At 40.7% G+C, this 26,389-nt stretch overlaps 1 protein-coding gene across 1 annotated transcript; it reads right to left on the bottom strand.

Moving 5' to 3' along the window:
- Positions 1 to 7,502: 7,502 nt before the first annotated feature.
- greb1 (growth regulating estrogen receptor binding 1) lies at positions 7,503 to 25,107 on the bottom strand (the record flags this gene model as incomplete). The annotated part of the gene is made up of 33 exons (XM_079216456.1): positions 24,951 to 25,107; positions 24,666 to 24,773; positions 23,950 to 24,126; positions 23,351 to 23,533; positions 22,225 to 22,338; positions 21,985 to 22,113; positions 20,455 to 20,616; positions 20,108 to 20,233; positions 18,911 to 19,096; positions 18,499 to 18,635; positions 17,957 to 18,230; positions 17,555 to 17,680; positions 17,235 to 17,447; positions 16,662 to 16,859; positions 16,346 to 16,529; positions 16,055 to 16,238; positions 15,804 to 15,940; positions 15,327 to 15,678; positions 15,094 to 15,209; positions 14,678 to 14,883; positions 13,969 to 14,578; positions 13,167 to 13,323; positions 12,970 to 13,072; positions 12,571 to 12,726; positions 12,262 to 12,398; positions 11,333 to 11,494; positions 10,144 to 10,348; positions 9,835 to 9,997; positions 9,578 to 9,696; positions 8,714 to 8,946; positions 8,263 to 8,463; positions 8,001 to 8,139; positions 7,503 to 7,666 (listed from the first exon to the last, which is right to left on the bottom strand). Exons 1-33 carry the CDS (start codon positions 25,102 to 25,104, stop codon positions 7,503 to 7,505), a joined length of 6,015 nt encoding a protein of 2,004 aa, XP_079072582.1. The 5' UTR covers positions 25,105 to 25,107.
- Between the last annotated feature and the right edge of the window lie 1,282 nt (positions 25,108 to 26,389).

The raw sequence follows: 26,389 nt of genomic DNA, 5'->3' as shown, positions 1-26,389 counted from the left end.
ACAACTGAAGGGAATAGTTCAAGATCTTGGGAAATACACTTGTTGGCTTTCTTGCTGATGCTGTTGGATGAGATGAGTGATACCATACTGAAATGAGAGTGGTAACCATCATCTCATCTAACTGCTAGCAAGAAAGCTCAAACTATCAAACTATTCCGAAGAGAGGATAATATCAATGTGATGTGATATTGACCTCTACTGATACACGGTTACAAGGTTTTTATTTGTCATTGTACGACAGGGTTACATAACAACATTTTGATTGTAGTCCAAATTTGCTACATAGGAAAGAAAATATATATATTTATGGATGGAGGAGGATGAATTTAGGAGTCTCACAGCCAGAGGAAAGAAGCTGTTTTGAAGTCTGGTGGTTCGGCAGCTGATACTCCTGTATCTCTTTCCAGACGGCAGCTGGGTGAACAGGTTGTGGCTGGGGTGATTATTGTCTTTTAATATCCCCGTAGCTCTTTGCAGGCTCCTCAGCGAGGCTCAGATGGGTGCCAATGATGTTGTCGTTTTAATCACCCGCTGTAGAGCCCTCCTGTCCTGGGCCGTACATGTCCCATGCCACTTTGTGATGTTTGCAGTCAGGATGCTTTCTCTTGCTCCTCTGTAAAAGTTGACAAAGATCATACGAGAATTTTATCTTCTTAAGTTTCCCTAAGAAAAACAGCTGTTCATGACCTTTCACCAGCAGGATGGAGATATGTGAGGACCACGTCAGGTTGTTTGTGATGCTTATTCCCAGGAACTTTTAAAGCCGCTAACTTGCTCCACCTCAGCTTCCTTGATGGAGACAGGGCTGTGCGTCCTCGCCTTCCTTTTCATATAATCAACAATCAGCTCCTTGGTTTTACTGTGGTAAAAAAAAAAAAGCAGGAGGTTGTTCTCTGAGCACCACTCTGCAAGGTTGTTGATTTATTCAGACTTTTTAGGTACAGGAACAATGGTGGCTGTCTTGAAGCAGGCGGTAACACTCTCTTGTGATATGTTGACAATGTCAGTGATAACATCAGTTAGCTGGTTGGCCCATGTTCTTCTCCATGTTCTAGTACACAACTAGGGATGTTATCAGGCACAGCATCTTTACTCATATTCGCTCTTCTCTGGGTTTTCCTCACAACCGCCGTGCTCTGGAGACGGAGCAGACTTGACAGCTGACTTTTTGTTGAGAAGCGAGAATAAAAGGTGTTCAACTCATCTGACAACGTGGCCTCACACATGATGGTGGAGCTCCTACTTTTATAGCCTGTGACAGTTTGGATCGCCTGCCGCAGGCGATCCAAATCTTTATGATGCGGTCTTTTACCAGTCTCTCTTGCAGCCCCCGTTTTGCCTCCATGATACCAGCAAGGAGATGGAATGTAATAATATGTTTTGTGTATGGGTTAGCCTACAGTATTTATGTGTTTTTTTCTCAGCTCACTCAGTCAGTAATGAAGTTGCCGTATTATGTTGACAGATTAAACATGTTCGGGTTTGAGACAAGGAGAAGCCTGAGAAGAATATTCCCAGAGCACTCCTGGCATAATGTGCATGTACATATTTGAATATGCCCTGAACAAAAAATAGAATAAGGCTGCACACTGATACTGATTATTAAGGGACTGTAATTGTAACTAAAAAGAGATCATGCAAATGTGTGCCTGTGTAAAAGAAAGAAACAGACACAGAGAGAAGTTGACCTAACAGAGTACAGCAGAGCATGATAATGACAAGCAATCGATCAGTAATGATCAATAATGGAATCATTTCTATCTTGGCAACAGGCCAAGATAGGCTTTCAGTTTGCTTGCTTAGATCTTCTCAAATAGTTAGGAAAATGTTCACTCGTATTCAACAGCAATGATGCTGCCAGACCAAAACATGCTCCAGAGAATAATCTGAGCAGGAAAGTCAGTCATCAGTGTTTTTCTGTTATTTAAAGGTTTAATGCATGACTGCAAATCAAAATTCCTCTAGTAAAAACAATGAAATTAAAGGTAGAAAGAGTGCTGCTGCACAAACAGACACAACCGATTCAGCTCCACTGGACGCTGGCAGAATATGATATCAAACTAAAAAAGGTTTAGTGTTCTTTTCAACTGTCATCATAGGTTGCTGACTTCTTTAATCAGATTAAAGGACGATTATGTAAGGTGCTATTCCTGACCTCAGAGTCTGGACACAGAGTTCCCACAAAAGCTTGCCTGGCTGGGTCTAATGGCTTTTCTGTTGTCGTTGATGTTGCTCAATGATTCTGAGAACCAGCCCGCCCCTTCCACTCTCAACATAGTAATGTGATGCAACACTTTCACACACAGTAAACAGTTACTTGCTCAACATGTGAGCATTAAAAGAGAAATAGTTGGAATGTCTTTCGAGGAATTTTAGAGAATGGGCTTTGTGGTGTGTGTGAGTGTGTGTGTGTGTGTGTGTGTGTGTGTGTGTGTGTGTGTGTGTGTGTGTGTGTGTGTGTGTGTGTTTTATGCATGCAACTCCAGTCACAACATGTAATATAGTTCATGGCTTTGGATTAATGTATGCTGTCAATCAATAATTACACAAATGTGCATGAGTTACTGTTGAACATGTGACTATTTACTTTGTCAGAGTCGCTGATGGACACACCCACACACCCCCACACACACACACACACACACACACACACACACACACACACACACACACACACACACACACTCAGCAGCAGGCAGCCGGTGTGGGAACAAGGAAACACGTGTCGGGTTTTCTAAGAACTGAGTCATTCAACAGGGAGCAACAAGTTGCCGACTAGAAGGGAAAGGGAGGGGAGAGGGGGTGGACAGAGAGAATATGGAGATTGGACAGAAGGCGAGAGAGAGAATTTGCAGAATGTCATTGTTTGTGTGGATGTGAGACAGACACAGTTGAAGAGGTGACAGAGAAGAAAAACGGGTTTCTTTACTCCATTGTGAGGTGGATTTACTGAGGCTTTGGAGCACAAATTATATTTCTCTGTTCAAGTAAAAACAGTAATATCTAGATTAAAAGTCTTACAAGTCAATCATGGATAACACAATGTCATTATGTATCATGGATGTTTCCCCATGTTTCAGGAATTCATTGATTACAGCTCATGTGCTTTGTTTGTTTATGGGTGTATGCATTAACTGTATGTGTATTTATGTGTATGTTAGTGTGTCTGTCTGTTTTTAGCATGTGAATGTGTTTGTGTGTGTCCTGGGATATGTGTCTCTCTAGAGCGCTCCATTTACTGCCCTGCAGTGTCAACTCATGTCAGACACGTGAGAGGGAGAGAGAGAGAGAGAGAGAGAGAGAGAGAGAGAGAGAGAGAGGGGAAGAAAAAAAGGTGCTTTGCTCAGGCGAGGGTTGTCTGCTCTTTTCCAGGAACTCTCTCTAGGACCAAGGATGCATTCTTTTCATTGCCACACTGAGAGGGGGAGGGGGAGGTTTAGAGGGATGGACTGCATGAGCCAATCAGAAGGCTGCCTGAGCCGCACATTACGATTGAACAATTGAACCCACCCTAATGTAAAGTCCTAACAGGCATTCTTCATGGCTTTAGAAAAACACTCTTTAGTTGTGTTTCTTGGGCTAGACTTGACTGCTTAAAGCTTTCTTACCACTGCCACCAATCGTGTTATGACCTTAATAAATAATGCTGAAACAAAAATCTGCCTTATGATATATTAGTAAAAGAGCAACTGCTGTAATTAACCCCAAAAGAGGGCATTTCTTCCCAACGCTTCACCTGCAAGCCGCATGCTGTCCGTGTGGCAAACTGGAGTAACAAATCATATTATATAATGTGGAGTAGTTGTTAGATTCCAATGTTATTAGCATCATGAATAACATTTAGACTGTGCGTTATCCTCACACACGAGAGGCTGTGAACAGTAACGTTTTCTGTACACAGTACACAGTACCATAGGCTGTACATTCATGCTTTTAATTAGAGCCTGAAGCACATTGTGTGGTGACATTATAAAGGGACAAAAACTTAGAAGATCTGAAGATCTGTTTATGTTTGCGTGGATCATAAACATTTAGCCAAATGGACATAGGGAATCTATAAACACGACACAAAAGACCGTCTTTTCTTTCTTTCTCATCCCAATTTTTTTTAAATGTATGTGATTATAAATGATCATATACATATCAATTAACATATAGAGTAACCTATCTGGACAGAGACAAAATAAAGGCAACAATTCACTTCAGTTGAAGATCAACCTCAGGCAGATATAAAGGAGATGCAGGGAGTGTGGATGTGCTGCCTGAGCCCACAGAGCTACTCACTACCTCTGCATTTTGGGACTGTTATGTAATTGCTTGGCTCGCTGTGGTGTAATATGCCTTTATAAGTACCCATGTGGGCTTGAGGTCATGCGGGTAGATGTGAGCTGTTGATCTAGCACATGGTTATACAGCACTCAAACAAACAAACGCTCACATACTCTATGCATCAGCACACACACTGAGCTTTGGCACACAGAGACACACTTTCTCTCACAAACACACACGCATAGAACGAGCGTGTTATTTGATCACAGTGTTTTAAAAATGGTAGTCTTTAAGATTTTCATCTGTCAAGTCACTATGTGTTGCCAAAGGACTCCAGACTGCTAAACTCTAATTCCATTGTTTTCACTCAAATAGAAATCAGGACTGCAGACTTAAGGATTTCCACTTTAAGGACACGGCCTAGTTTTCTAGGAAAGCAACTGAAGACCCTCTGACCAGGCAGGTGATGCCTCCTCACATCCATCTCTCCCTCATGCTTTTCTCCGTTTCATACAGGCCTTTAGGTTGAATTAGTGTGTTACAGCACACTTTTTGAAACTATTCTCCAAGGCAATTCCATAATTTCCGTTTTGAAATGTTTCCGCCTTTCTACATAGCTGTTATTAAGCTCCACTTCACTCAAGATTTTTCACCAAACACCTTGCAGTCTTTCTAGAAACATATTTTTTTAAATTAACACATTGCAACATGTTATTATTACTGATTTGAAGACAAAATGAGTTTAAATACAGCACATATTTAGTTTTGTTACCAAAGCAGGGGCTGCCATCCTCTCTGTGGCTGCTGAAGTCCATGGGTCATGGCTCCATGGCTCGACAGATACAAAGTGCCGCAGTTTGAAGATCCTATACTCCTAATTCTGATTTAATCTCTTCAAGGGGGTACGGACGCTCCTCTGGGTGGCTCTGGATGAGTCTTGAATCTGAGTAGTTGATACTTGTCCGACATACTGTAAGCGTTTTAGACTAAATTTATCAGCAAGTGTGTTCTGGGAATGGAGTACTTAGAGGAAATCTGAGAGGGTCCAGAGCTGCTGGACTCTTCTGCTGCTTAAGGCCCCTTCTGACGCCACTGAACCCCCACGTGTGTTCAATAAACATGTGGATTTGTGCCAAATGACTGCAGCATTCTGAATTACTCATAAATTATCATACGTTATGATTTTTTAATGGTGTTTTTTTTGGGTCAGACTTTCAACGTTTAGTAGCCCTGGAAACTAGAAAATCTGAAATTTCTAAAGCACAAAAACTCACGGTAAAAACGGCGGCGAAACGAAGCAGTCAAACTTATCGTGTTATTATACAACACTAATGTTGATGATGAACGTATGTGCTTGCCAAAATATGTTATCAAGGCATATGTTACTTTCACCGAGAACAGTGGGTTTGAGTTTACTTTGAAGGCACAGTGAGTCTAAAGGAGTCATCCTCATCAAGTTTGACTGACTTTCACTGAATGAGAAAGTTTGCAGCTAGTTCGGAAGCTATTTTTGCTCATTGGTTATATAATTGACAGTGCAGGTCAAGTTAAACCCCAAACAGAGAAGATAAAAATAAATAGGAGCTGAAAATAGAATACTTCAATATAGAAGACATTGAAACTTAGATTATAGGCAATGATAAAAAATGGTATCCCCATTTACACACCAAGAATATGTATATAAGCCTTATAATTGAAGAGCCATTCCAGATTTATTTGGGATGTTATTTTAGGCATTTTCCGAGGGCTAGGTCTTAGGAAGTCAACCAAGAAGTTCTAAAATCACCTAGCTTCACGCACCCACACAGATACACTGCACAGAGCTTCAGAGGGAGCATCTGGGGTCAGTAGTGTGGAGCCTCATCGAAGGACTTCAGAGGCTCCACACACTCAAATATCTCTCGAACAGGTTCTGCAGGACACATTTATGTCTGACAATATCCCTTTTGTGTACTTCAGTCTGTTTCTGCCAGGCTCCCCTTTATTGTATAGATCAAAGCAGGCAAACTATACTTGTCGGACAAAGTTTAATTGTTACGAAATATTCTAGTAAGATTGCTCATAAAAGTCATAACAATAGCAAGTGTGCAAAACGGATTCATCTGTCAAATGTACACCACTGGCCTTTAGGCTGCAAACCTTCAAGTCCAAAGTATTAGAGTAGTATTAGTAGAATGGTTAATCTATATATGTGTATCGTGAAGTTCAGAGTGATCATTTAAGGTTCAATTATGTGTTTTAAAGATACAAGGGACAAACAAACACACACAAAACAAACAAACACATGTCTGTACATTTATACAATAAAGCCATACAAAACTGTACATTGTGAAATGCTTAAAACACACAGTGGATTTGTGTCTCCTTAGTTGAAAATAAAATCCTCATTCAGTCTACTTAGCAAAAAAGCATAACAAATGTTCTACATCCAAACACAAAACTATTTCTTGAACACACTTTTCTTTACATAATGCAATACTGATAAAATATATTCAAAATATTTCAACCCAAAACAGAAAAACAGAAAGAAACCCAATAAAAAGGTTTGTTACCGTTGCACACAAATGATTGTGTCTACCCTTTAGTAAAGCTTCTCATATTGTGTGCCCCTGCATGCATTGTGCAGAACACTAATATTGCAATACAAACTTGAATGCAGCTAAACTTGCAAACACATATGAAGATTTACAGAAGCAGTAACTGAGTCTAGTAAGTTTCTCTGAGGGAAAACAAATGGTTGATTAACATCTTCCTACAAAATACAATCAAGATACTTTGTATTCATCAATATCTTCTAGGGTTAATCCTTTAACCTTTTTATCACCACTTAACTCGACAATGTTTTTACTTTTTTCAGATTGTGATTTTTTTTCCTCATGGGAAAAAATTGATTGTGGATCAAAAAGATTACTCTACTCGTGATTTATGAAGCGGTGCATAAACCACACTAAATGTAAACATTATCAGAAAAAGGTTCCTGAAAAATGATTGATGTTTCCTGTACAATTGTTCACTAGCTCACAGGGTAACCATGACTCAATAAAGGCAAAATTATTTCCTCTCGTTTCCTTGGCTACAACACATGTAATTGCCCATTCAGAGCCTATGTTAGTGCATACTGTCATGCTATGAAAACACTCAAGTACATTTATACCCTTTATCAATTAAAGTGATTTTTATTCTGACTGTAACTCTTGTGTCCCTCTTGTGACCACTGTACATATGTGGTTGAGTCATATGTGTTTTCCAGTCAGGAAGAAGAGCGGTCGGTCCTCCTTTGCGTTGGCAGTCTGGAATTCATCGCTGAGTCTGAACCTCCACTCCTCCTCCAGCTCCAGCCTGCCCACCGTCTGCCTCAAAGAGCTACGATCTGCGCTGATGACACACAGAGTCGCACCTACAGGAGAAAGGGGAAAGATACTTTAAATATGACATGGAAATAAATACATTTTCTGATTATGTGGACAGTAGGGGGAGAGGGTTATGATATGCAACAGATGTCCTTGGCAGGGATTGAACCGGTAAAATTACAGTGATATGGTTTGCTCTTTAGCCACTTGGACGCCCGATGTGTTTTTTGCGTGAGTAAAATGCTAGATGTAACACATTTAGATATTCAGATTGATTTCCAAGATTTCCTGTAAAGTATGCTCTGTACAATACTCAAAAGAAATACACCAAATGTTCCATCTGAAACACACATACCAGTATTTATTTGGTGTGTTTTGTACCTTTAAGGAAGGTGAACTTCTTGAGGAACCCAGGCGTCACAAAGGAGTCAGCGAAACAGAGCAGAAGGCCACTGAACAGCAACCCTGTGGTGCTGATGTTGACGGAGTGAGGTCTGGAACTCACAAAACACACCGTCACCTGCAGGGCGCAAGAAGAGTGTGACTTTTAAACAACGTGTGGTAGAATTTATGGGTGTATGAACCTATACTTCTGTTCAGAGGTTCATATTTGACCACAAACAAAGAGACTGTGTGTCTATACCTCAGGTCCCAGGTTGAGATAACAGTCCACAGACAGTACAGGGTGTGTGTAGTTCTTGGTGCTGAGTGGAAACAGCTTCTGTCTGGTGTGTTGAAGGTATTTCTCCAGGAGAAGCTGAGCTGGTGTAGCCAGGAAAAGGTGCTTGCTGTCTGGGGCACAGATGTACTGCGAGGGTCCCACTGAGGTGGGAACATCTGTCGTCTGGAGAAATGTCAAACATTCGTTTAATAACTTTTGATGCAGTTATTTGTTTGTTAAGATTAATGATAGTCAAATTAAACGTTTAGAATTTTTATTTTATTTTTTCTACGAAAAGATTATGATTTTTTCCTTTGCATCTGCAAATGTGGCGTTATGTGTGTAGATGTAACTTACTATACTAAATAGTATTCTATAAATCAGTTTCTTTACTCTTTCTTTACTTGTGTTTTAACGTGTCTTCAACATCTACCTTGGTTTTGATAATAAATGTCTTGTATCCTCCGATGGCGATCTGCTTCTTCATGACGCTGAAGCTGTTAAACCGGCAGACGAGCAGTCCAGCGCTGTGCAGCCTCAGGGTGAAGTCCACATCGTGACAGGTGAAGCGGTTCTGGTCGTACTGGACATTCTGGCTCTGGTCGACATTGAGGAGGAGGAAGTCATGAAGGTGACCTCTGGAGAAGAGCTCCCTCTGTTTATTACCTGGTGGAAGAAAAAAAGAAATGCAACTTCAAATGTATTTCAGTCATAAAGCAGAAAACATTATCATGCATTCCCCTTTATTAGCTCTTCATAAAGTAGCTAAAACATTCAGTCACACATTTGAGACCCCTTCAAATGTATGATTTAAAAAGACAACACAGTCAGCCTAAGCTTTACATCTTGAGGCTCGTTGTGGCTGGTTGTTTGAGGATGCACACTGGCTAATAGGGGTTTGTTTAAAAGATCTGAGATACAGCTTAGGCCAGACATACAGAAACGTAATAATGCTTTCAAATAACATCTGTAAAATCGTTCAGGTACACAAGTTAACACTGAAGAGAGGAAGACACAACAATCTGTATCTGCAGTTGAGATCTGAGGCATCGACAGTCAGTAGAATCTGCCCTAAATGTTTTCAAGGCAACTTCATAAGGTTCATGAACCTTATGAACTTTGTGAGTTAGTTAGTGAAGCGTTTCACTTTGTGTGTGTGTGATTACACTTTTCGATTACAATTTTGAGGTTGTAGTTTGTTATATTATTGGTATTTTGGCCCTGAGAAGACAAACATATTTTAAGTTATTTTGTATAGTATTTAAAAACCTTTTACTTTGACATCATGACCCCTGACCTGTTAGTCCACGGCTGCTCCACTTTCTGATCCCGCACAGTCCGTAGTGGGCCAGGTCTGGACAGGCCTCCATGTGTTGTAAGATCTGCTTTAGTGACACAGCGTGCTCCACTGAACCACTAACGACAGCAGAAAGCAAACAGTAATTATGTTAAAACTGACTCATAATATGAAATAAACATATTGTTACTTCCAATGCAAGCAGCAGCAATTTTGTCCAACAAACTTTTTCATATAAATAATGTGCTTGTATGTACTTGCGTGCGTCGAGGTCCACTGCGTTCCACATAACACAGGAGTCATCGGCCAGGATGATAAAGGGCCAGACGTCAACTGTTGGGCCCCCTCCCTCCAAACGCCGACTGCGCTCCAGCTCCAGGTTGTGATGCGAGAGCTCTTTAATCAGGAAGTGAGCAGCACCTGCAGAAGAACATAAATAGATTATGAAGGTGGTGGAATATAAAAAAACAGTTTACATAACTTTTCGGTATGATATGTGTCAGTGTAACTGCTATCTATGAAATTAAGGAGTACCTTCATACCTAACAGTAGTAGCAATAACATACCTATTCCAGCTGCGTTGAAGACAGTGGGCAGTACCAGCATTATGTGGTTGGGCCAGTACTTCTTATACACAGCCATCTCGTACTCTTTGACCACCAGGATATGTAAATGTGAAGCTCCATCCATAGCATGATACAGATTAAACAGACCATGCTCATGGCGACCAGTGGTTGGGGTGAAAATTGGACTCTTGATGCAGTCTGGGTTCTGGGGTAGAAGAAAATAATACTAAAAATTCAAAATATCATCATATCAACGATGATATGATGTGATCGGCAGTGTGTCATTTAATCAACAAAATCCTATTCAACAGAAAACCGCTGTGCACATATCTTTATGGGAATAAATAGGAACCAGTGGGACAATTGTAGTCATAGTTTAGCCTGTACCACCACCTAGTGGATCTCAAGGGTATTGCACTGTGCTCACCCTGCAAGTCGCCTTCTATCAGTAAATACAATGTATGTTGTGGTACGTGTGTACTAAGGATTGATAAACTGAAACACGGACTAATCATGTTTAATAATAATAATTCATGGTATCAGTTTGTGTGTTTGTTTTACTTTGCAATGTTAGGAAGACTCAGTGGGCGATGCACATCACCTAATATCTTGTTAAAATTATAATAATAATTTATCATTTTTTATGTTGTTCATATTAAGAGATTAGCAGAGTTGTTCTCAAAGGAAATATTTTATATTTATTGAGTTTTAAATTAATTCTGACTTCTGGATTGAGACAATTACAGAGATAATGAGTGTAGAGAAAGAGAAGGGAAGAGAAGGTGAAAGGTTAAGTTTCTGTCAGATATTATTATTAATAATATTATTATTACTCTTAATAATAATAATGATATTAATACATGTCTTGTGGGTCTCAAAAAGCATAGTTAATTTTACTTTCAGACACCATTGCTATTGTTGATGTGTTTAATGTTTCACCATGAAAAAGATAGAAAGTCAAAACATTAGATCTGCATCACTATTACTCCATCCTGGTGCGCCCCCAACATGTTGAGAATATGTGGATTAGGGTGACAGTAAATGTTCTAAAAACTACTGAATGTTCGTTGACTGGTCGAAACATTACATTGCTGCTTTATTTTATTTCACTCTGTACATCGGCATCTAGCAAAAGGAAATGCAAGTATTTGAGATTCAGTTGCTCCGGTTTCACGAAGATAGGACTCACCCAATCAGAGGTGAGAGGCAGCCGCATGCTCTCCAGCTGGCCACCTGGTTGGCTGAAGTAGAAGTAGTGCTCTTTAGACTTTGGGATGATGAAGTAGAGCTGGATCTCTTCTCCAAGCAGTAGATGAGTGAATGTAAAGGCATGAAGTGTTGACTCATACATCTGATTGTAAGATTAGAGAGGAGATACATCATCAGCTGTGACACTTGTGTCGGAGCGTCAGCGATCAATCGATCAATCAATCAAACTTTTATTACAGACTCCAGGTCCAGATAATACAAAAGACATAAATAGAATAAAATACATAAAAGCACAATTACAATACATAGACCTGTCAATGCTTTATAAATAGATAACTGTACCAATGTCTTCACAGATGGGACTGGTAGCGTGTGGTACTATACTTTATGTTTGATAAAACCAAGATGATCTCATTTTCAGAGTCATTAACTCGACAGACACATTAATACATAACATTTCTTAAAACAGCTTTGAAAGTATTAACTCCTGCAGCCACAAACATTTCACTGGCACTACACCATCTCGGTCTCTTCAGTAGTATTCTCATGGCGTCATTATAAGCTACTTGGAGTCTCTGTAGGCTTGCTTTTTTTAAATTAGACCACAAGTGTGCAGTGGTGTACAATATACTCTAAACAGAGAAATCTTCTCTCCATCTGTACACATACCAAACTTGCGTGAGAGAATGTTTGCTTGCGCATACATCCTATGACATTGCCTATAAATATCATCATCATCAGTCATCTGTTCTGTAATAAAATGTCCAAGATATTTTACCTTATCACAGACACCGAGTTTGTTATCAGACAATTTAAAGTCGGGGAATTTTAGACTTTTGTCCTCCTTTGTTCTACAAATTAAAATAGCACTCTTACTAGCATTGCGTGTTTTTTTTGTTTTGTGCTGACCTGGTATCTGGGGTTGAAGCCCAAGTACTGATGACACTGTTCACAGTGGTGGTATGTGTTGTACGCCGCATATTTAGACAGCTTGATCCTAGATGTCCGCCTACGTAGGTACACATCTTCCTGGCGCACAGGGTTTCCTTGTAAATTCAACAGGGGCAAAGACAGATTAGGACAATAGAAAGATAACTTCTTAGGATTTGTGATTACAAGCAACAAACACAAGAGAAGGTGAATGTCCGATGAATATAGTTTTGGTTGTGTCTTAATATATTGACTTGTGTGTGTGTGTGTTATTTTTACTGTGCCTACCCTCAAAACTGGGTGTAGATCCGGGGGAATAGACAGAACTGATGTCATCATATTTGGGGTCATGGATGGTGTAGTCAAAGGGCATCGTCCTCATAATGTCTGGGTTGGGCCAGGAAGCATTGGGTGGGTGGTACAACACCCCCTCCGCCTGTGCACCTAAATAAACACATTTTCAAGTGTATTAAACAGGAGACTACAGTACAATGAATATTTAAGATTAGAAGCTATTCTGTACACATTCTGACAAAATTGTATATGATAATATTATTTTAGCAGCAATACTAGCAAGACATTGAAACAGTAGAAAATATAGATAATTTAAGTTGTTTAGAAAGCCTAGCCTTCATTATTTACATAATATTGGTGAGAGATGGTGGCTAGTGTTGCAAATATACTGACTGTAGTTGATGTCTTCTTCATCGTAGATATCCACCTCCATCAGCCTGATCAGCATCCGAGACAGAATACCCAGGAAGTGCAGGTACGCTCCTGTCTTACCCACCTGAAAAAGGAAAATAAGTAGAGACATCAATGTAGGTATACAGCTTAGCATGAGCTTGACTTGAATAACTGAAAGAAATAAGGAGAGAAATTACCTGTGGGGGTCCGCTGAGCAGCAGCCTGCGAGGGTGAAAGTTGTCACTTCGTCCTTCAGTGCAATTGCTGCTGTCCATGTGGTAGGAGCGGGGGACTGTCCACTGACGATAGTACAGGGACTGTTCTGTACATGTCATCATCTTACTCAGCAAGGGCCTGAACATCAAAGACAAATGTTAATCATTCAGTATCTCCTAGTGATATTTCCAGGGCAAAAAAAACTGATTTGTTCATATTTGTGTAATTTCTTCAAAACTATGTCAATTTTGGTTATAGTGGAATAAGACAAGATGAACCAATTCAACAAAGTCCCCTCAAGCCTACATATTTTGATTCGTATGATAAGACACTTATTGTACCCTCTTTTAGTACTTTTCAGTTCTAAACATTAACACACTGAGCCACTGAGCTAATGCACAACATATTTAACAGTTAGATTAACCCTTTGGTGGTCTGTTAAAGCAAATCAACTATCTTTAGATAGCTAAAACCTTGCATTGAATTTGAATAGGACGTTTCCAAGGATGTACCACATTGTTGGACTTCTAAACTTCTTTAAATGTACAGTAGAAAGATAAGGTTGTATGATAAATGACTAAATGACAAAAATAATTAAAAAGATGAAAGTCAAATCTATAAATAGACAGTGTATTTTGTACATATTTAAATATTGGTAACTTTGCATTGCATCACAGTCCATGAAACTTCTAAATAGTGGCTGATAAATGGTTATTTAGCTTTTATATCTCTAATATACTATATTGAATGTACTGGTGTGTAAAAAAACTGTGCTGGTTTTACCTGAAGCTGCTTGCCCATGCGACAGACATGTGTGGCAGGAATGAAGTACATCGTGGAAGCCCACTGCTGTCACTGGCTGTGATAATATCGTAGAGGGCACGAGGGAGGAGCACAGAAGGCGGGCGACTCACTCCCCGCGCCCAGGAGCAGCTCTGATGAGGAGAGGAGGCTCGTGGGGACGAGCCAGAGGAGGTGGATTTGGAGTGTTGTCGACGAGACTGGGAAAGAGGATGTGATTGAGTTTGAGGGAGGGGTATTTGCATCTGAGAGAGGGACTGGTGCTGGGGAAGTGTTTGAGTGTAAGGTTGGGAATTTGTTTGAGATAATGACTGATTTTGACTCTGAATTTGGGGTTGTGGCTGAAGCTGGAAGATCGGTTGGGCCGGGGAATAACTCTGCACTTGAGGTTGGTGTATTGTAGCTTGAGGATACGGAAACAATGGGGTCTGGGGTTGAAGTTGAGTCTGTGATTGTGAGGGAGGTTGTATGGCGTCCATGATCCCTTTTTGGAAGACATTTGGAGAGGTGGTGCTTTGGGCAGGGACGGGATCTAAAGCTCCGCTGTCTGGACATGACTGGAGCTGCTGGCTGCATGACAGAGGGGAGTCCCCTGGAAACCGAGGGAAAAAGAAGAGAGTAAGAACAAAACAAAAATGGAAGTGAGCATTTCACACATTTTAAATCTCAAATAATGTGCATCTTTTCTCACTGTTCTCTTGTATCTCCTCCTCCTCATTGTCAGTACTGCTGAGTTTCTCTGCATCACTCTCCAGCAGGTCACTTCCTGGTCCGGGGTTGTGTGGGGGTCGTGACTCTGCTCTCACAAGATAAGCAGCCAGTCCTAGCTCTTGTTCGAGAGTGGTTCGCTGAAGGTAGGAGCAGCTTATCACTCTTAGATCACAATACTTCAATGACCTGTGGGCAGAATTAATTCAATGTTTAAACTAGCAGATTTAGATTTAGAAACTATGGTATAACACTTGTGTAGTGGATAATTGATTATTCTAGCGTTGCTTCACATAAAACCTCTTTTTGCCTGTATAATGGAACAGTGCATGGATCCTTGGGAACAAAGGGTCAATATTTTATGTCATAAGTTTTGATCAAAACACTCTTTGTGTGTACCTTGGCAGAGATTCTCCTAGTGGCTCAGCTCCTGACAGGATCAGGATGCAGGGCAGGGCCTCCAGCTCCAGGTAGGTCTGAGGAACCCAGTCAGCGTCCTGGATCTTCAGCCATGTCTGCAGGACACACACATGTACAGTCAGTCAGTGTATATTTATTTCTCAACTTGTAAGATCATCTATCAATAAAATGATTTATCCTGTATTTCATGATATTATGACATGCTACCCAACCTTGATCTGATCAGTGAAGCTTGGTCCAATATTCAGAGCTTGGTTTGGATTCCCCAGTATGATTTCAAAACTCTCCTCAAGACCAAGCTGCCTCCTAACTCTGGACAGCCGTCGGTGGGCCCATGCTGCCAGCGCCAAAGAGGGGATCCGCAGCAGGACCATGTGACCATGGTGGGCAGGACATTGCTGGGAAGCAGTGAGCAGAGATTGTACAATTTCTAGGGTCTCCACAGAGGTGTGTTTGTGGAGATTGTGGGAACTGCTGATTCTGCCGGATGCAGCCATCAGAGCTACGCAGTAGTGTTGGATCAAAACTGTAGTCCGGATCACAGCACTGTGCAGTTTAGGGAACCTGGGAGAGAGAGAGATTGTACGTTTTGGTGTTGGCCTGCAAATAATTCAAACTTGCATGTGAGGAGTAGCGTATTTGTGTGGATGAAGCATGTGTGTGTGTGTGTGTGTGTGTGTTTGTGCTACCTTTCTTCCAGGGCAGATGCCATGCTTTCAAAGGAGGAATCATGACGCATCAGAGGCAGGCTGCTCCCTGAACGGGTCGACTCTAAAAGCTCTGAAACACCAAAGTAGCGTGTCTTCTCATGATACAGGTCCACATCCTACACACACAAACACACAATGTTATGGGTGTAAACTCCCAATCAACCTCCAGATATGTGCCACAAGTGTACATTAAATACAGAGTGTGTACCACACACAGACTTCCATCTTACATTACTGAATGCAGAGGGCCAGTGGATCTCATTGTATGGGCTGATGCGGGTATACTGTGTCTGCAGGGCGAAGGGGAAGGAGGTGACGTGAAGAATTAGGATGTTTAGAGCATCTCTGACCTGACGGGAGTTTAACAGTTGGTCCACCAGACCCAACCCACTGTCTGAGCTACTGTGGGATGCGCTGAATAAGAGACAGAGACAAAGACTCACAGAAAGAGAAAAAACACTTCATTCCGTATGATTTCTGATCTCTATCTCATTTTTCTAACACACACACCAAACACACACCTGTTAATGTCACAGTGGGCATGGTCATGGACCAGGATGTAGAGTGTGTAGGAGTTGCTTTGTGCTTCCTGGATGAGGCTGTCAATTCGGGCCTGAGCGCTCTGATCCATCTTGACCACGTAACGCTCAGCCTCCCGTTGAGACACGCACTTCTGGTCTGAACCCCCGAGCTCCTGAAGTACACCTGAGAGACGCAGCCAAAGAGAAAGACGGTCAACATGGTATAGGCACACACACAAATACAAAGTATTCTGCTTGTCTCTTTTTAAAGACATGAATGAATAAAAACAACTGCTGAGAAAAAAAAGAGTCAAACCAGATTTCCAGAGTTGAAGAACGGTTTGCTGAAATGTGACCTCTGAGGACGGGACCAGGATGAGGAAGCTGACCCTGTCGAAGGAGCCAAGATCCAGGTTCTGTGTGCTGGAGTCCGCTATGGCACAAACATGGGACAGCAGCTTTCTGGCCACTGCCAGCTGAATGGGACGAACCTCACGCCACTCTACAGAGTATTCTAAACACATACAAACACAAATTCATATCATCACAATCGAAGAGGAAGGGACATTAAGTGTCATCTCTGTCAACTTCCATGTTTTACAGTGAATCAAATGAATCCCACGGAAAAGTTGCATCAGCAATTAGTCAAAAGGCTAATTGAAGAAAAATACAACAAAAGTATGACAAAAGCAAATCGGGCAACTTAAGAAATGTAAGGTTCAAAACCATGAAATAGTATGGTTTACAACAGTGTGAAAACCTTGCATAACCTGAACACGACATTTGCCTGAACAGGTAATCTTCTCATCTCAAGGGCAATTTCACACTCTGGTGAAGCAAGGCATTGCCTTCCACACACAGTGTACACTTCCACCTGTCCGTGTCTCACCTGAACAAGTGTCTTTGGGACTTGAGGCTCTCTCTTTAGGGCTGGGTAAGTCTTTTGAACACTGTTTGTGTGAATCCTTTGGACTGTTTGGTTCTTTGGGACTGTGTGTGGTTTTAAGACTCCTCTCCTCAGCTGATTCTTGACTACTGGATAATGGAGATGGCTCACTGCTGTCCACAGTGGCACTATCCAGCAGGGAATCTAAGTCACCATCTGAAAAACAAAAAGGCACAGGTTCATGTTGGTGAATTATGACTAAAACACACATTAATATGCCTGCACTGCACACACAAATGTGCATGTAGAAAAGGCAAACACACCTTGTTGGGAATTGCAATAATGGATGAGTTCCTGGGCAACACCAGTGGAGAGCTGCTGGTTGATTTCTTTCAGACCCTCTTTGGGGGAGTACATACTCTCTGCCAAGGCACGACACTGGTGTTTACCTGCCACACACACACACACACACACACACACACACACACACACACACACACACACACACACACACACACACACACATATATATGAATACAGTTCAAATCAGTTTTATTCTTTCTGTTTATATGAATTATTAACTCTGAGGCAAGAGTAGATTTTACTCTATTTAGACTGGGAGCAATTTTTTTTAACAATTTGAGTAAAATTTACTTTGACAAATTTACTGTATATATGTATACAGTATATATATATATATATACATATATACAAGCAATTCCCACCTGTGACTACCATGCAGGACTGCGTTTCCTGTCCCGGTGTTGTGACAATAATGACAACGTAGTTGGTGTTTTCAAGCCGTCCTTCCATTAATCTGCTGAACATTTGCTGGAGGCCTTGAGCCAAAGATCCAATCTTTTCCCCTAACACCACCACGCCCTCTCCGCAGGAGGATGCAGCCAGCTGGGCGAGCCAAGGAAGCTGGCTGGGGGTCAGGGGTTGGCTCTGGGGAGGTAAGGAGAAATGTTGGGGAAGCCCAGGCAGCGTGGTTGTGGTCTGGAGAGAGAGTAGAAAAGGAAGAGCAATGTGTTCATTTACTCATGAAGAGGACAGCATGTGCTTGACATGAAGGGAGACAGAGTAACGATTTATTCTGTATTAAAAGGTGGAAATCTGGGAATGTGAACAGCCTCACACGTAAATTCTCCTAAAAGCTTAAGGCCAGGTTTTTACTTGTGAATTAGGCTACTTAATATTTTCTGTCTTTAGTTTTTTTTTTCAAACTTAACATTTACCATTTAAGGACACTTCTATGACATCTCACCTCTATGCCATAGTGCCTCCCTTGGCTGGCTGGTGTTTGAGGCTGCTGGTACTGTCTGATCTCGCTTAGGTGAGACTCCCTCCACGACCTCATGAATATCTGCTCCAAGTCTTCTATGAGGGGCACCTGGTCAGGGCCTTGGATAAATAAAGGTGAGAGACAAAGAAACAAGTATGTGTGGTAAAGAATCATTTAAAAATACCTTTTGAATAGTTATATGTTTTGAGATGGGGAACCAACAAAAGCCAGAGTCAGAAGACTTCAGCATGATTCAGTTACAACTGCCTGCTTCCCAGTGGGCATTATGAGACAGAGCAATGGTATCACGAAAGGTCAATGACTTTCCTCCTTTCAGTCTGATTGAACTGTGTATGATTAAAACCTTTATTCTGGAAGAAGGCATTACACTGACCTAGCTGAACAAGGTAGTAGACTGTGAGTAGAATCTGCATCTCAGTTGACAATGGTTGAATGGGTGACGGTCCATAGTGCTGGTAGACTCTGGGGAGTGTCTGAGAGCTCAGGTAACAACTTTGAAGCAGAGAACTGAGGAGCACTTCATTGGCATTTCCAGTCAGCTGAGGGAGTGGGCCATGACCTGTATCAATGAGAGGTAGACAGATGAAAAAAGGAATCACTGTGAGGAGGCTGAGAAAAACTTGGACTTGGGCCTGTGGCTCAGATGGTGGATTTGGCCATAAAGTGAAGGGTTGTTTATTCTGCCAATCCTCTCCTCCTCCAGTCCACATGTTGAAGTGTCCATGAGCAATATGTATGTAAAACCCACAATTGCTCCGAAGGTACAGTACTTGGAAGGGAAAGTTCCTTTGGACAAAATAATCTGCCAAATGAATGTAATGTAATACATGGATGGAAAATCACAAGGCTTTTACTGACAGTTGGCTGGAAAAATGGAAAAACATGACATGATATAATGAGACAATTATACTGAATAGACATGTCAGCGCAAAGAAACACAAGGTAGACAACTTTATCGATGGATTTTTCTTTGAGTTTCAATATGAAAGTCTTACACTGAAACAAACCCAAATAAAGACCAGTTCAGGATTGAGTGGGGGAAATGCAATTTAGCCTCAACAGAAAGGATTAAGTAGGTATAGGAATATATGATGGGGGGGGGGGGCACACAGAGCAGCTAAAGTGGAGAAAATTACAGGGAAGGCACATAGATGATGATGAGTATGAAGTGAAAACAGAAAGAAAATGAAAGTACACACATATATTAGAAGCGGTTGAGGGCATAAAGGATGGTGGAGGTGGATGAGTTGGCAGGTAATACAAAAGGGTGAAAAGATTGGAAGGGGAGGGATAGGCTGAGAAACAGCCTCAGGAGTTGGTTGACCTCGAACCTGTGAGGAGAGGCGAGCTAAACTGGCCATCTGTTGGGTGGTTACTGAAAACCTCACCTGTTCACCTGCTTAAGAAAGTCCAGTACTGATAGCCAGGCAGACAATAATCACCAAACACCAAGTGGTCAATAAAGACGTTGACTAATAAGCTAGTCCACTCTGTCACAGGTACACATTATTTTATACAAAGAAAGTGCATTCAATCACCATATGATCACTGATATAATTGGTCAACTGACCTTTAAAGATGACAGGTTGCAATCTGCAGGTGTTTAGCAGCTGATCAGGGATCGTTACAGACACCCCTGGTGGTGAAGGAGGAGTTAAGGAGGATCCCTGCAATGAACTCAGCGGGGCTGCAGTCTCTGGAGATAGTGCAGAAATATAAATCAAGTTTACACATAGACACACAAATACGGCAAGCAACACACAACTGCATAATTTACTCATGTAGCATTAAATATATATATATATATATATATATATATATATATATATATATATAATTCAATATAACCACACAATTGTCCCATATGCCCCTTTATTCAAGTTTTCCGTCTAAATATGTCTCTTCTCCCCCTTTTACCTGATCTGGCTCCATTTGTGATGACAGAGGAGACTGACAGTGTTGATAAGGCTGATGAAGATGGTGATGTCTTCGCAGTGCTTTCTGGCAGACTGTTGGCAGATGACTCGGGCGACCATCCCTTGTGCCTCTTTTTTGGAGGTCCTGCATTTGCATGGGACCCTGCAAAATAAAGAATAAGATCACAAAGCTTATAACTTAAAAGCTTATAGTTTATACTTGTATGTAGAAACTGATCATTTTCCAAATGTAAAATCTAAATCTAGACAAATTTAAATACATAATACAAATATATTGTCATAAAATCAATACATATTTATATTGTTGCTGCTTATAAGTTGCTGCTTATAAGTTGCTGCTTCTGCTTTAATTTGTCACTGGAATATCATTCGTTGAGTAAGGTTTTTCAGATTTTTTTAGTGTCACATTTAGATACCTTCACTTAACAATTTACTATTCCTTCAAGAATGACTTCCTGGATAGCAGAGAAGTAATTTTTTGTAATTCTATTAAGCCACAAATCAACAGAGCATACTCTATATTATGTTTTAGGATGGACTTCTGTTAATACAGTAATGGAAAACATTTTTTTTATTGAAGTAGTATTTTAGTCATGCATTAACTTGTCTCTTCCTCTTCCTCTCAACCTCCGTTGAAATGCATATAAAAGGTCCACTTGTTAAAGGGGCCATGAAAAAAAAAACATTGACAGGAAGGAAGCTTTTCATTCAGCGAGAAAGCAGGAAAAAGGAGACAGAGAGGGAATTTTACAATCCTGGTCAATAGAGGTGAGAGACAGAGGGAGAGAGACAGAAAGACAAAGGACAACCCCCAACACACAATGCAGCTGCTTGGCTCTTGGATAGCAGGGGTGTTATAACACACACACACACACACACACACACACACACACACACACACACACACACACACACACACACACACACACACACACAGTTTGGCCTGCTGGATGTAGGAGCGCTCTCTTTCAAGGGCAACAACAGACATAAACTGACCATGTTTACATGCACATAAGAAGCCAGATAATGTTGAGAAATCAGATAAATATGTTTCATAATAGATGAGCTACAATAGTCTGATCATTTAAAAACACAGTTTACATTCAGTTAGTTGGTGAGGAACCAGATGTACTCAATAACCATATTCGTTTTGGCATATTTATAAGTATTGGGAGTTCATTTTGATTAATGATCTTTTAAATATTTTAAATCTTCGACTACTTCTATACTATCACAGTATGTATGTTAATCAGATGCAGGGAATTCCTGCTCTCATTCTGTTTCCGCTTTGCATTTAAATATTTAACCTAAACTCCACACATTTCAAAGTATTAATCCAACATGTGGATAACTAAATTCTTATAAATTAGTAAATTGTCAAACACCTCTAATGATGATGTCGGACGTTTTTATGGGAATTAGACGTTACTTGAATGGCATAACTAAATGTCATATTTCTGGATATTAATTAGATTATAGAGCCAGGGTTACCAGTCTGCACAATCTGTACCTTTAGCTGAGGGTCGTCCAGGCCTTGACGGGTTTGAAGGTGGCTGTGTGACGGCTGCGTTGCCATTTGTCAGCGAGTGTGGGACATCAGTAATTTGTGGCAGACTGATCGGGTCCACATTTGATCCTGCTGTTTACAGATAGACAATAATGAATCAATAACATTAATAATTGTACATTTTCATGAAAAACATTGGATTTAATATTCACACTTCTGTGTGTTTGTGTTTGTGTGTATCACCTGTGTAGCTACCAGGTGTGTTTGTTGGGTGTGTCAGTGCCATGTTTGCTGTCTGTTCATCTGATGTCACGTGGCCCTCTGAGAGGCTGGACCCCATCTGTCTCATTCTGCCATCTGAAACACACAGACACACAAACAAAGTAATTTGATATCCAGGGAGACAAAAACATTTCAGTAGCTAGGTCATTGCGATAACTTATTCGTCAGGCATGTATTTGTAGGCCCATAACAAGACAAGACACAACACATTGAAGTTGAATAACTAGAATAACTTTGCTGAGTAAAGCCAGCAACCAGATAACTCTGTGTTGAAGTAAATATGATGGTCCTGCACATAGGAGAATAAACTGAATGATTGGGGGGTATTTCTAGAATGACGGCATGTGACAGATGGACACTGTTACTGTTTCAATCTGCAGGAACCACAATATATGCTTCACACTTACTCCTATTATTCAGACCCCTCTCAATGGTCCAGGAAAAGAGTATGTTTTCTTTTTGCGAGGAATGAGTCAAAATCAGTTTTCCAACCTAAGCCACTGATGGTGAATATGCACTGGATTCTACCCAGGTCTGATATTGCTCAGCTTTGGTATCAAAAACAGTTCGCCCTTGCTGCATAGCAACAGCCTTTTTTCCAGGAAAAGGGCTTAATCAGTGAGCACGTTGCATAATACAGACACCTCAATATCAGAGCTTTTGGCCACTTTGAAAAAGAAGATCTCTGGTAGCATAATTCCTATTTAGTGCAACCATAGAAATAGCCCAAGCTTTCTAAGACAAATATGTTTAAACTCTGAAGCTTCATTCTTTCCATCTCAAACAACAAGAGTAAAGAAAATTAAGAACCAAGCAGAAACAACAGGATTTATGTTAGAAGCAAACACAATATCGACAGGGATATATTTCTCTCAGGCCTTTTCATGAGGTGATCCATTCACAGAGTTTTAGTTTGATGGTTACCTCCAGGCTGTTGTCTCTGTGTACACTCTTAATGTTTTTTCACTTGTTGAACACAATGAACTCCACTGCTGAGCCATCAGTGTGTCACAGAAGAGACATCACCAATTTTAATTTAAACATTCAAGGAAAGTTCCCAAATCCCCAAACATGATCCTTCTCTTACCGTGTCCCCTCCAGCAGATGGGAGCTCCTTTGACCAGCACCCCCTGGTTGTTTCGATACAGATGGTACTTCAAGTGCTTCTGTTTCTTGGGCTGGGTGTTGAGCTTCAGGTTAATGTGGTTAGAGAACTCTGTGAAATAACGAAAGCCTTTCTCTCCACAGCCCATACAGTTCCCTAAAAAGCCTGGAGGGAGCACACATACGGAAAATGTACGATTACATCAAGCTGCCTTTTATGTTCCTACAGACACACATGTTACCATTTCAATTATGCAGCAAAGGCATTCTCATCAACTGAAAAAATAATTCTTCAACATTATTATTAGGAGTGATACTACTGTTTTTAACTTGGAGAGAGCCAGGAGTGCTGTTTCCCTTTGTCACTAGTCTTGATGCTAAACTAGGCTGAACACATCGCATCTCCTATCTATATAAAGATGCATTTAACTAATATACAATATAAAGAAGCAAACAAAGGTATTTCCCAAAATTAAAAACTATTCCTTTAAAAAAAGAGTTAGGAACGTTGACATTTTGAGTTTTTTAAGAAAAAGATGCCGGATAATATTTTCCTGTTTCTGTGTAATTCTCCTGCCTCACCCAGCAGTGCGTTGTGACCTCGTTCGTCTGGCAGGAAGCGGCTGTCCACGGCACACACCAGCAGGGTCTCGGGGAGGGAGGGGGACTTCACCCCAACCAACGTGAATCCAGGGGTCACATCCGAGGGATCCGATGCCAGCGAGGACAGACGCAGGTCTCTGCCTGTCTGACAAAAGCCTGTGGGGAGGAAAAGACAGGATAGGACAGTTATTTCACAAAATCTGAAAGCTTTTCTCTCACTTTTAAATTGTTTTATTGTAGCAAACGTAAGAAGAGCAATGATATAGACTATGCAAATAACTAGCCTGACCACTTTCTGCTGCTTATTCATCTTTTAAACCGTCAATTGAGATTTCTAGTACAGTCAAATTGTATTTTCTCTTTCTAACTACACCATGAACAACCACACTCACAAAACTGACCCTTGCACATTGTGTGGCCATATATCCAACAGAATGCACAACCAGCCAAACTAATTATATCTCCCTTTCCTCATTTGCATGATTCCTGCATAAATAAGCTGAACAGTGATTAGATGCAAGATGTGACATATACTATATTAAAGGGAAACTGCAATTCCAGAACAAGGTTTTTGTTTGAAAATGCAAATCTTCTGGTGCCAATTGTGACTGTAATGCAGTGGAAATTCTGAGTAAATGTGGCCTGGGCATGAAGTTATTTTTGATTTTTATGAGAACCTATATGTTTATGTGTACCATCTATGGTGCAGCATCCCTCAGGTGGGGGCTTCATTTGATAGGGTATTGGGGGGCTGTTAGACTCTGAACCAACTTCATCATCCTCATCATCGTTCTCAGTGCGGCCTGTTAGACACACACACACACACACACACACACAAAAAACATACAATTTTAATGGGGAACAAGAGTGATAACAAGCAAATAGAGATGCAATAAAGATGTCACAATTAAAATCGTAGGAAATACACTATTTTGCTAAACTCGTTATCACACCTTTTCCCTTGCATCCATGCAACCCACCATCATGTGCCAATGGCTGCTCTGTCTCAAGGTATAGCTGTGAGAAGACCGGTCGAGGCACTACAGTGTTCGACCTCAGTGACGCCTCAATGGAGTTATGGAGGACCTCCTCAAAGCGCGTGGTCCGCAGCTGGCCTGCATAGGAGTTCCCCATTGGTGTCCTGCAAAGAAACAGTGACCTTGTGTTGGACGCCCAAGAGATATTTGTAAGCTGACAGTAATTGAATTAGTTTGCATTCACTTTTTACCAAAACCCCAATGTGTTTTGTGTTTAGTTAAACTTTTACAGCACTGAAAGTCAAGCTTTGCTACTTTAAGCTATTGTAAGAACAGACAGTCGTTTGATTATACTGCAGGATTTAGAATTAAAGTAGGGTCAGCTTTAGAAGGAATCAAGAAAAACAAAGTTCATCTCAGTGATATTTGACCAACATCGTCCCTTAGAGAAAGAAAGTGAAAGAAAGAACTATGACAATAAAAAGGACTCAGTATGTCATACAAGACAGAATACAGTGTTTAAGTTAAAACCCACTGACAACGAGAATAAATGCACTGCTTAATATTGTCAAGCCACACACACAGATTCATAGACACATCCACGTTATGCCCCGATGAACAGACACAAACACTGAAATCCACTGAAAGCACAGCTACTCACACAGAAACACACACAGGCCCACACACACGCAAACAGTGGATGGCATCTGTCCAGATAGCATGCCATAAAATCAGCTTCACTGACAGAGTCAGGACACCCTGACCTAGACGCTGCACTGTTTTTCTACTCTCTCTCTCTCTCTTTCTTTCTCTCGCTCTCTGCATCTTTCTCCCTCTGGTTTGCATCTCTCATCTGCTCTTCAACAGATGAAAAACACTCACGAAAAAACAAAATAAAGCAATTATTTGCATGCACTCTTTCAAAATACGCACTTACTACTGTAGTTTTAGTTGTTTAAGTTCAACACATCACCATGAATACATTTACTTTAAGTGATTTAATCCTATTAATTGTTCAGGTTTCACCTTAACCCTCGTGTTGTCTTGGGGTCAAAATGACCCATCAACACACATACATATAAACTCGTACATGGGTCATTTTGACCCCCAAGACAACACAAGGGTTAAAATAATTAACAGCTGTAAAGTTGTTGTTCTAAATCAATATGTTCAAGTTAATGTATTAATTTTACTAAATTTAACATCTTTATTGTTCTTAAAACATGCTCAAGAACAATAGAAATTGTGAGAAAAACTGTAGCATCAATGAATGAGTGCGATGTCATTTGTTTGTCATTGTGTCATGTAGTCACCTCACATACTACTCATGAGATTGATGAAAGGAACATGTAATAAACATTGAGTAATAGAAGATGTGTTGAATGGTAAAGAACTGGATCAACGAGGAGGGAAATAACTAGGCTGGATTCTACAATGACTTA

This window comes from Taurulus bubalis, assembly GCF_910589615.1.
Source record: "Taurulus bubalis genome assembly, chromosome: 4".
In the NCBI taxonomy this organism is placed as follows: domain Eukaryota; kingdom Metazoa; phylum Chordata; class Actinopteri; order Perciformes; family Cottidae; genus Taurulus; species Taurulus bubalis.
The sequence above is the reverse complement of the archived record's forward strand: the minus strand, read 5'-3'. Positions and strand labels throughout refer to the sequence as shown.